General features: G+C 38.0%; 1 protein-coding gene across 1 annotated transcript; it reads right to left on the minus strand.

Moving 5' to 3' along the window:
- Positions 1-8,028: 8,028 nt before the first annotated feature.
- On the minus strand, positions 8,029-8,835 carry LOC149255731 (uncharacterized). Its single transcript, XM_089457295.1, has 2 exons — positions 8,668-8,835; positions 8,029-8,547 (listed from the first exon to the last, which is right to left on the minus strand). The coding sequence occupies exons 1-2, from the start codon at positions 8,826-8,828 to the stop codon at positions 8,322-8,324; spliced, it is 387 nt and encodes a 128-aa protein (XP_089313421.1). The 5' UTR covers positions 8,829-8,835; the 3' UTR covers positions 8,029-8,321.
- Positions 8,836-12,598: the final 3,763 nt, after the last annotated feature.

Consider the following 12,598-nt stretch of genomic DNA (forward strand, 5'->3'; position numbering starts at 1 on the left):
TTGAACGGATTGTTAATATCTGATTTAAGGCCGCCATGACGATGAGGTCATTTGCCTTTGTTTTACCTCTAATGTTACTATTCGCAATGGTAATTGATGTTGCAAAGGAAACATGTTGTTAGAATTATATTATATTTAATAAGATTAAAATATTATTAAAATCTAATATAATTAAGTAAGAACTAAATGAAAAAAATGATTGTTTAAACAAAATAAAATACATATATTTTATAATAGTAAAATAGTTGTTAAATACATCTATTTCATAATATTAAAAGGAGTCGTTTAATGAGGTAGGGGAATTGTTCGGACGACTAAAAGTGGTCAGAACTCGGGTAAAAAAATTTCAAAAAATCTTGTAGATGCAGTGTTTGAATCGTGTTTTTGATGGTGGAAATGGATTCAACACCATAAAAAGCTTGTAAAACACCTAAAATTTTGAAGTTTAACAACTATAACTTGGATTTACAAAAAAATTTATTGGATTTTCTCTAAATATAACCAGAATTTCCATAACTTTTTGGGCAACTCCTCCGTCTTGTTAGACTGCGCGATACTAGAATATCCATGACAAATATCATGACGTAAACATGACCATGTCCCACGAAGTATATAAAACTGGGGCGTCCTCACCAGATTGATAAGGAGGATCGCAATAAAGCTCGCTCGCCATTTGAAGGGATTGCTAATATTTGATTTAAGGCAGCCATGGCGATCAGGTCATTTGCCTTTGCTTTACCTCTAATGTTACTACTCGCAGTGGTTGGCGCGCAGACAACAACTCTGCTCCTATGTAACCTGCCCGTAGTCCCAGCCAGAAGTCCTTTCAGTTTGCTTATCAGAGATATGCTCAATACTCTGCAAGAGCACATAGCTTTCACACCTTGTTGGTGTACATGCACTTAGACTAGCCGTGTTGGTGTACATGCACTTAGACTAGCTGTGTTGGTGTACATGCACCTAGATTAGCTCCAGTTAACTTATTGCTTGCATGTGGCACATGTACACATTAACATAAGATAAAGCACACTTAGCTTTAGTTATTGCATGTACAACTAAGCTTAACTTAGTTGCTTTTATGTATTTATTCTAAAACTAATATTGTAGAATCAATTTTCATTCTTTTCTCAATTCTTGCTCGCTTCCTTCCTTCTCTTGCAAGCTTGTTTATTGTTTTGCAGATCTAGATCTGTGTATCTCAAAAATCTTACATGGTATCAGAGCACAGGGATTTGTAATCAGTGCACAAGTAATTTTATTTGCAGGTTCAGAAGATTGAAGCAACAACAAAGAATGGAGTCTAAATTGGAGTTTCCACAATCAGCAATTCTCACTCCATATAATTATTTCGAATGGAAGCCAAAGATTCAACTTCATCTCAGAAGTAGAGGCTTATTTCGAATAACCATGGAAACGGAAGTTGAACCAACATCGGCAATGGAGAAAACAAGATATTTCAATCGCATGGACGAGGCATTCGGCATCCTATGTTTATCTATTTCTCCGGAACTGCTATTTCATTTTGAATCATGTTCAACTCCAAATGAAGTATGGAAAAATTTGGAAGGATTGTTTGGAAAACAGGATGAAATGCAAGGTCACATTCTCGAAAATGAGTTAAACTCATTAGATCCGAGAAACTTTGAGAACATTCAAGATTTTTTCACAAGGTATAAAGCCTTGTTGGTTCAGCTGAAAGGATGCAGGATCGACAAATCCAAGCAATAAAATCAGTTGATTCTTTCCATTTTATCAAAACTTGGTCCAGAGTATGCAGTATTCGTCTCTACATTCCACACAGTCAGATCTGCAACTGGTGCAGATTGGAAGATGCCCTCACTGGATTCTTTTATTCAGTCTTTGATGCATGAGCAAGATAAGCTCATCAAAATGGGTACACTTAAAAATTCCAAAGCACATGCACTTACTGTGCATGCAAAAGGAAAGGCAAATTCCAAAGACCATCAGAAAGGAAAAGGGAAGAAGGATCCTGATCCAAGAAAGGGAGGACATCCCAAACCCCCTGATGAATCATCTGGCTCAAAGGAAAGGAAAGGAACGAAAGGGCAATCAATGTGCAATTATTGCCACCGTGGTTTTCATCCTGAATCTGCATGCATGAAGAAGACTATAGATCTTATGGCGCAGACGCTCCAGCAACACAATCTTGGAGACCACATTCCTGAGAATGCTAAGAAGAAGTCTGGAGAAAAAGCACCAGATCCAAGAGGTAACGAGCATGCTTTGATTGCTCTTCATTCTGCACCACAAGAATGGATCATCGATTCAGGAGCTTCACATCATATGGCTTCTTCAAAGGAATCCTTTTCTTCTCTAGATGCATACTTAGGTCCTCCCATTCTCATGGGGGATAATTCTGCAGTTGCAGCAACTGGACAAGGAAGAGTGCAATTCGAAGATGGAAGTTTTGAAAATGTCTTGCATATTCCAAGGCTTTCTGTGAATCTTCTCTCAGTGTATCAGATGACACACACAGGCAGCGGAAGGAAAGTGGAATTTACCCCAGATTCCGTGAGCATTTATGACATGCAAACCAATTTGAAGATTGCATCTCGCAAGGTAAATGATCAATCTCGTCTGTATACATTTTTTGATTTTGTTCCTCAATCAGATTCTATTTTGCTACTTACGCATGCAAATGAAGAAAGTAGGATTTGGCACGAGAGATTTGGGCACTTGAATTTCAGATATATGCAACAACTTAGTAAGCAAGGGATGGTCAAAGGATTGCCAACCATTGAATTTTCAGATGGTGTTTGTAATGGATGTGCTCTTGGAAAGCATCCACAAGAAAAATTCGAGAAGGGGCATGCATGGAGAGCCTCTTCACCTTTGGAACTTGTACACAGTGATCTCATGGGTCCATTTCCGGTGCTTTCAATGAGAAAAGCAAGATATGTGTTGTCATTTATAGATGATTACACGAGATTCACTTGGGTTTACTTCTTGAAACTCAAGTCTGAAGTTTTTCAACATCTAAAGATTTTCAAAGCGCATGCGGAAAATCAATCTGGAAAATGCATCAAAATACTCCACACAGATAATGGGACAGAATATGTCAACAAAGATATCAAGAATCTTTGTGATGAAGCAGGCATACAGTTGCAGCATACAGTTCCTTACACTCCACAGCAAAATGGCGTGGCTGAAAGGAAAAATCGATCTTTGAAAGAGATGGCTAATTGCATGTTGCATGCAAGATCTCTTCCGTCGAAATTGTGGGTAGAGCTATTAATTGTGCCTCATACATCCAGAACAGATCTCCTCATAAATCTATTACTGGAAAAACACCTTTTGAGGCTTGGACTGCCATGCAACTTGAAGTTAGTCATTTCCGCATTTTTGGATCTCGAGCATGGGCCCGCATTCCTCCAGAGAAGAGAAAGGCTTTGGAGCCTCAAAGCAAAGCATGCATGTTTGTTGGATATTCTGATGAAGTCAAAGGGTACAGATTGCTTGATATCCACACTGAAGAGCTCTTTATTGAAAGGAGTGTAAAGTTTGACGAAGATATTTCGCATGCACCAGTAGATGAACTTGTTACCAAATTTTCATCACCACTCATTGATGAGTATGCAGATGAAACTTCAGACCAGCATTCTGATGAAGATGAGTCTTTTCCTGTGACCCCTGTTAGACCACCAGTTGTTGAACATCGAGATCATACTTCTGCATGTAGTTCGGAAGATTCTCGACCACCTTCAACACAAAAATGGCGCAGCATGAGTGATATCCTTGATGATCCTGCCTCTATCCCTCTGTTTGAGGAAGATCCGCAAGCACTTTTAGCTATGGAGCCATCCATGCCCATGCATGCTTATATGATGCATGGATCTGATCCACAAACTTATGCAGAAGCAAATGGGCATCCTGAATGGGAAGCCACCATGGATGAGGAATATAACTCTCTCATTGAGAACCAGACTTGGGATTTGGTTCCGCTACCTTCAAATCGCAAACTTGTGAGATGCAAGTGGGTTTACTGGACCAAGAAAGCATCAAATGGCCAAGTTAGTCGATATAAGGCACGATTGGTAGCAAAAGGTTTTCAGCAAGTACATGGTGTTGACTATGATGAGACTTTTGCTCCAGTGGCAAAAATGGATTCCATTCGGCTAGTGCAGCAGCAAGAGGATGGGAGGTGCATCATATGGATGCGAAGAATGCCTTTCTTCATGGTGATCTCGAGGAGGAAATCTACATGGAGCAGCCACCGGGATACATGCAGAATTCATCTCTGGTATGCAAACTAAAGAAGTCTCTCTATGGCCTCAAGCAGGCACCTAGAGCATGGTATGCAAAGATGGATTCTTATTTGTTATCTCAAAATTTTGTACGCTGCAAATCTGATTCCAATGTTTATTTTCTGAAGAAAATTGACTCCTTGTTGATCATAGTACTCTATGTAGATGATCTTTTGATAACGGGTAGTTCAGCTTTTGTCATTACTAACATCAAAACTGCATTGCATAAGCGGTTTTCTATGACAGACATGGGCTTGCTAAATTTCTTCCTTGGACTAGAGATCCATCAGCGTGATTCTGGCATTACCATTTCTCAACCAAAATATGCCAGAGATCTTTTGGCACGATTTCACATGAGTGACTGCAAGCCAGCAGCCACACCTTTCTTATCAAGGATAAAGCTTGAGAATGGCAAAGACACACCATTGGTTGATTGCACATTGTATCGCCAGCTTGTGGGAAGTCTTCTTTATCTCACTCACTCCCATCCTGATCTCCCCTATGCTGTCGGAGCAGTTTCCAGATACATGCAGGAGCCACATGAGTTACACTGGAATGCTGCAAAGCGCATCCTTCGATATGTCCAGGGGACAATCAACTATGGGATTCATTATGCAGCCAATTGTTCTTTGAATCTCATCGGGTTCACAGATTCAGACTGGGCTGGCGACACCATTGATCGCAAGTCTACTTCCGGTTATGTACTTAGTTTGGGATCCGGCCCAATTTGTTGGTCAAGTAAGAAGCAGGCTGCCATTGCTTTATCATCAGCAGAGGCCGAGTATAGAGGAGCAATCAATGCCACTATTCAGGCAATTTGGCTACAACATTTCCTATCTGAGCTTGGGATTAGTGTCCATCATCCAACTGTCATCTGGTGCGATAATCAAAGTACGCTAAAGTTTTGCAGAGATCCAGTGCAGCGGCAGCGTACCAAACACATCGAGATCCACATGCACTTCATTAGAGAACTCATTCATGATGGGATCATCGATCTTCAGTACTGTCCTAGTTCCGAGCATATTGCTGACATCTTCACCAAGACTTTCACTGAGCAGAAGTTTCGATTCCTGTGAGATCGTCTCGGGGTGAAGGACACGACTGCCTAGCAGTTGTCTTTTCTCTACTTTTGCATTATATTTTGAGGGAGGGTTTTCTTCCCACTGGGTTTTCCCTCTTTCCTCCTTTTTATGCATTGTATATGGGTACCTAAAATGGCCGTGTTGCCGGGACTCATTCATTTTGCATCACACTCACCTAAGTTATGCTTAAGGGGGGGTGTTGGTGTACATGCACTTAGACTAGCTGTGTTGGTGTACATGCACTTAGACTAGCTGTGTTGGTGTACATGCACTTAGACTAGCTGTGTTGGTGTACATGCACCTAGATTAGCTCCAGTTAACTTATTGCTTGCATGTGGCACATGTACACTTTAACATAAGATAAAGCACACTTAGCTTTAGTTAGCTTTAGTTATTGCATGTACAACTAAGCTTAACTTAGTTGCTTTTATGTATTTATTCTAAAACTAATATTGTAGAATCAATTTTCATTCTTTTCTCAATTCTTGCTCGCTTCCTTCCTTCTCTTGCAAGCTTGTTTATTGTTTTGCAGATCTAGATCTGTGTATCTCAAAAATCTTACACACCTGGTTACAACTACTGGACGACGCTTAGTTATCTAAATTCACCCGATATCTACGGGCAAGGATTCTGTGGTCTTATTTCTTTGACTACCATGACTGCATGGCCAGCATTGAAGACCTCATGCAGTATATGGCCATGAAATGGATGTGTTTCAAGGATCGACATTTCATTGAACGGGTTGACTGGGACCATGGCATCAAAGTTTCTCTGTCTACTCTACTTGGACGAATGGTAGTGGTAGAAGGGAGGACTGAGCGATAACGACAACGGGTTCAAATGTGGCCGGTTATAGTCACGTGTCATTTTTTATTGAACGGAGGACCACGAAATTAAAGTGCGGGGATTCGCTGGGATGAACAGTGTATGCTCACCCCAACCCCACAATGAAAAACGCCTTCGGCGTAATTAGGAAAGTGTACAGTAAAGCCGACAGCCCGATGAATGATACTATAGATGTTATGATGTAGCCATGATATGGTGGTGAATTATAAAAAATTTATAATTTTTTTACAAATTTTTTGCAATGATCCCTTGAACCTTTCATACAAATATTGTTTAAATCAAACTCTCATTTAAGTTAAAATGAAAAGAGGAACACTACATGAATGGAGGAATACCCATGAAAAAGTCCATATTAGAACATGTTAAAGACATAAATAATGGAAATATAAAGATGAGTGTCCTAACTTTACATAAAGCAGACAAAATAGAATTATGTAAATTTAGCCATTTTCATATCTCACATAAATTATCTAATTTTCGTTTTATTTGAGACTCATTTCTTTCTCTTTGAGCATCATTTCTTTCTCTTCTATTTTCCATTAATCCATTAAAAAAAAATCACGCATACTTCACTTCTTCTTAACCTAATTATAAGTTTTTCCTACCAACTAAATCTCCTTGAACTAGCCTTATGCATTTCGTATATTACTTACCTACACAATTCACTTATATGCGTAGAAAACTCCCATCTCCTTTTCTGTGCACACCCAAACTTCTACATTCTAGTCTTTCCACACCCTCATTTTACACACACAATTAAGAACTTTTGGAAGCATAGATTGCCCACCTTTGGAAGGAAATTCGAGATACATTTAAGAAACTCAATATTGAAGGTAAAAGGTGCCGAGCATAAGGTGAATCAATTTACTTTACATTCAATGAATTTTTAATTATGATTTTCTCGTGTGCGAAGAAGATGGTAAGTGATAAAGAGATGTTTGAGTAAATTTCATTACTGATCATTTAAATAACCAAGAGTTGATCCTTTGAATTCATTTGAGTAGATTTAGTATTATAGTCGCTGACACCCGTTCTTCATTGCTTCGAGCCACGTGTTTACCCACAAACAAGGTAAAATCGTGATCAAAACTCACACAAACTGCCGGTGCCAGTGCCTGCGAGGCTTTTCTGTCGACGTCTTCCGCTGAAGGGACGGGGGTTGAAATTTGACGGGAAAAGGGTGTCCTTTGTCGACAGTCTTGTGGAGACGGGGGATTGGTTCGAGGTTGAAATTTCACGGGAAAATGCGCATCCTCTGTCGACAGCCTTTCGGAGACGGGGAACGGTGGCTCGGGCCCAGGTTACAAAGTTGACGGGCAAGTCTCATACAGTGAAAGTTCTATTAAGCCGTGTGCCTGAACAGTTTAGTGATTCCGCAGAACAAAAATTCGCCTATTCAAAATTGACATTCACTTGGAGGAAAGAGTTCATTAACCCTAACTACTTCAACTCAAACACACATAATCGTAATTACAATTCTTTAATATTAAAATTTAATCTTAATTATTTTTAAAAAATGCACCTAACTCAATCTCAACTTCTCGGACCTTAATTTTGTTTTAGTACACCATGTCACTTACAACAGAAACCCTACTCCAATATATATACCATATATCACTGATCTCAGCCACAAATCATTCTTTGATTTCGTTCGAAGTGATATGAGATATTAATTCCGTTATGGTTAACCTGCGATTTAGGTTTTAATAATTTCATCCAGCCACAACAACTTTGTAGAGGATTGATACTATGTTATTATTTTTGCCCAGTCAGAGATATGACAGATTTAATTTCTCATAATAATAAAATAAACTTCTCACTCAATAAAATACACAACTTAATTAATTTATAGTCACATATCGCTGTGTCATAAATTTGCTGCAAGTCTGGATACATTCCCGTTGATTGACATTACATGAGATTAGATGGGGGGCATCATTCCAATTCCAAGATGTAAGGAGAGAGAAACATCGCAAAAGAGATTTGAAGAAATCGAGATTCCGTTCGGTCCATTGTCACGAGGATGACTACCAGAGTCAAATCCAGAGCCTTGAACAACTTTAACTCCTGTAAACTATCCAACCCAACCCTAAAAGACAGGGTGGAAAGACTGGGGCTCTAGATTCTTTCAAGCAGCGAAAAGAACATGACGTGGTCTATGATAGATCACCGTTCCCATCTTCTTCCGCTTCTTTTGGCTTTTGCTTGAATCGTCATTGTCTTTCATCAAATCTCCTAGTTCAGAGGACGATAATATGTTCTTGCATTTGGGGATGGGCACGCCATCTTCTATACTGAAGTTCCACTCACTCTCCCAACGAGGTTGAGCGCATGTAAAACACAAAACACTTACTCTGCAATGCAAATCCAATCAATTACATCAGAAACAATTTCTCACAGTAACACTATAATTCTAATATACAGACAATTAGGTATTGTTATGAAACAAATATGTTGTTGTGGCAGATGAAGACCTTGGGGGAATTATTAGTTGGCCCAGGATCGGCTGCTTCTGATCAGAACATGAATTTTGAGGTTCGTGATCAAAGACAAGGCACTCCTGATCACGCGCCAAGGCAGCAGCTATAACTTGGGAATCCATAAAATCTATTTTGCAATGAAAGAGATTAAACATATGTCTGCTAAACGATGATTGTGTTGAGCATACCAAATAACGGGCGTTTTATGGTATTTGTTTCCAGGTGGGAGGAAGGAGGCCCACTGTTTTCGCTTTTGAAATACAACAGGTGAGAAACAGATGGCAAACCGCCGAGGAGGACATCCGCACAACCACTAAAGGCAATACCGCTGGGGCCACTTGTATTACGTTGTTTTGATATTAGCGCCCACCCACAACCGCCGAGTAAACCACACACCGCTTACCGCGGCCAATATGATGCTGCTAGCAGCATTGAATGCCGCGGCAAGTGGTATAGAGGCCAGCGGATTTGAAACTCTTGTTTTGTGTAATGAGTGCTTGCGAGTGTGTAAGTAGTCTGGTCAATTAAGGGATACTAAGACTTCGTGTTTGGTTTGATTTTCTGAAAATGATATGTTAAGCAAGTTGTGAAAATGATATGTTAATCAAGTTGTGATGAGATTGGAAGATTAGGTGGTTCTACGAAGTTACACATTATGTGTAGTCGATACTATTCTCGTGTAGTGAGTTGCTGTAAATGTTTATCAAATATTTACAATTCTAGTGTATTGAGTTGTTGTAAAGGATTGTTTTTAGTGTGATTTTTTAGATTTTTTGGTGCAGTCTGAAAAATTTAAAGTGAAATCTGATTTGTATTAATTAAACTGGTTTTTCACTGTATATATGGATTCAACCCCTGAAAAATTTTTAAGGCACTTCGATTGTATAAGGGTTACCCATCAAATTTATGATTTCAATAAGTTCTTGCGGGATTTTAGAGAAATTAGACCGGAAAAACCCACCGAAAAAACTTCCAAAAAATCTCACTAAAAACTGCTCGCTCATAAAATCGCTGAGCAATTCCGACAAGATTATGAAAAATTAGGGCAGAAATATTTGAAAATCTTGATCATAGTTATTAAATTTTTGATGGTGCTGAATCCATTTCCACCATATAATAATAATAATAAAAAGAATGATACAAACTGTCCAACTACCTGAGCTTTTGAATTTTCTTTTATAAGATTGGGGAAAAACTGCTTTCTTGGCTATTTTGTTGGGTGAGTAGACAAGGCCCTTTGTAATCAATAGGGAATGTGCATTGTGTTGTGTTAAATGTTGACCATAAAAATTGTAAGCAAAACTAAAAAAGCAATCTACCTAATAAAATAAGAATTTCAAATCTGAAACACTCCTAAATTTATTGGTTCCCAATTTTAATATTCATTTTTATCATTTAATAAACAAGATATTAAAAAACAATAATTTTTTTGTGTAACTATTTGAGGGACGAATCACCCCCTCGCAAACAACTTGCACAGTCAAATTCCATCCTGGCTATAAGGCTTCTCTGTCGACCGGTTTCCAGGGATGGTACGGGGAGTTCGGGCCCTCTGACGTGACACAGGAGCAGGCCTGGTATTTGTTCGTCAAATGAAATTTGAATGGCTGTTAAATTCATTGGACCGTAAATGTCTTTTTTGTTAGATGTAAATGCATTGAACCTGTAAAACTCAAAACTTCGATTTTTCATTGAACTTTATAAGATGTGGAGCTGAGCGGAGTTACTTTTAACGATTTGATTTACTGATGAAACGTGTCGTTTGGAAAGAAATTACATAATCTGTGCAGTAATTCCAACATGCGAATTATCAATAATTGTAAGTAAATAAATTTGCAAATTGATAACGATGCATGAAAACGAGGCAACAGTTAACAGGCAGGTACATTGCAAATTGGCAGGTGTGCCGTAGTCCCTGCCGATTTGCAATTTCAGGACACAAATATTTTGTTTTATTGCGTTTGCTTGGATGCAGGGATGAATATACCTTCTTAATCTGATCAAAATTTAATTGGGCAACCTAGTTGGCAGATAGAGAGAGGTAACTCTTTCAAAACCTTTAGCAATACCCATCAAATTAACTCTGATAATCAGGACTGCTGGTTTGCTCTCAGGGTAAGATTTGTAAGACTAGAAAGATCCCTAATTGAGGCAGGGAAACTCTTCAAGTGGTTGCTGTGTAAATTTAGATCAGTGAAGCTTGAAAGCTCCTCAATGTAATCAAGAAGACCACACAATTGATTTGAGTTCAAGTCTAGATTTATTAATCTAGAAAACTTTCTTATAGAATTAGGAAGTGTCACAATATGGTTTTCATACAAATTGAGTTGAAGGAGGCTGTTAAGCTTTCCAATTGAATAAGGGAGCCACTCAAGCTATTCCACTAATCTTCCTCAAACATCCAAATTCTCAGCACCTTTCTTCGTAGTTGCTTCAATAAAGCTGACAATTTTTATTAGATCGAAGTTTTGTCCATCGTCCCCTATTTAAATCACCATCAAAACAATTACTAATTCAGGGACCTTGGATTCAGTTGCACAAAAATATAAAAAGTACATAAAATTCTCTAACCATAACTATTTTGGTTGACAAAGAAATTTGTGATCAAGATTTATGCCCACTGCAATCGCAAGTTCATGTTCATGGAGCACAGTTCAACCACCATTCCCAAGGATGGAATAACATAGTTGCGTGGAAAACAGAGAAAGTAGAAAATAAAAGATCTTCATAATAATGAAACAAATTGAATTGGAATTTATTTATATCCTCAACTTTCGTGTTTAAGCCATACATATTATTGAGATAGTAGAAAATAAAAGATTTTGATAATAATGAGAGAAAGTAGAAAATAAAAGATCTTCATATTAATGAGACAAATTGAATTGGAATTTATTTATATCCTCAACTTTCGTGTTTAAGCCATACATATTATTGAGATAGTAGAAAATAAAAGATTTTGATAATAATGAGCCAAATTGAATTGGAATTTATTTATGCTCAACTTTTGTGTTTAAGCCATACATATTATTGACCAGATAAGTCATGAAGTTTTCTCCCAACATTACAATAAAAACCCTCTAGGAAGAAGCTTCAAGGTACTGGCTTACCGTATGATTTGGCATTCTGTAAAATGATGTTGCATCTCTGTGGAAAGACTCAAGAAACCCAGAAATCAGAAAATATGCTTCGTATCAAAAATAAAAGAAGCGGATATCTAAGGCGAAAGTTACACGTGCTACATGGTATATATAAAACATATAATTATACACGTGCTCCATGGTATATATTTAACATATAATTATAATTTTCTATGAGTTTTAATATATTAATATAACTAGCAAGGTATGTTCCCAAGTTACACGTGCTACATATTTCTATGAGTTTTAATATGTTACATCAGTACTCAAACAAATCTTACATATATTGAGATATTAAGTTGGCCTTGTGTTTTTCGCTAATTATTAAACGTTACTTCACTTTATTGCGACTCATTGTTTAAAAGTTAATTTGTTTACCAAATTCGAATTATTGATACGACATGAAAGTTTAATATTTTTTTGGTTTTGTTTTTTCGTTTTTTAATGCTCATGAGCATTATTTAGGTCAACATATTCTAGCCACTTGGCCAACCAACAATATGAATGGTTGCCCGCATCTACTTGTTACTTGTTGGCTGGCACGTATCTGGACCAGAGGCAAACATTCTAGACAACCCGCGCTCATCTTTAGAGGGAGCCATTATTAATTTAAAACGATAAACCACGCGTCTATTTATTAAACCACGTGTTCACGATTGGTAATGGAAGGTTTTCATGAGCGAATCACCGATATGGGCATGGGTTTTTCTCAAGCTCTGGAAGAGAGCCATGAAAATAGTTTTGTTGGTCAACAAGACTATTATGTGAGTTGCTCACTGCTTTCCGAG

The sequence above is a fragment of the Pinus tabuliformis genome, chromosome 7, assembly GCF_031772625.1.
Source record: "Pinus tabuliformis cultivar Carrire ecotype Pingquan chromosome 7, CPIR1, whole genome shotgun sequence".
Lineage (NCBI taxonomy): Eukaryota > Viridiplantae > Streptophyta > Pinopsida > Pinales > Pinaceae > Pinus > Pinus tabuliformis.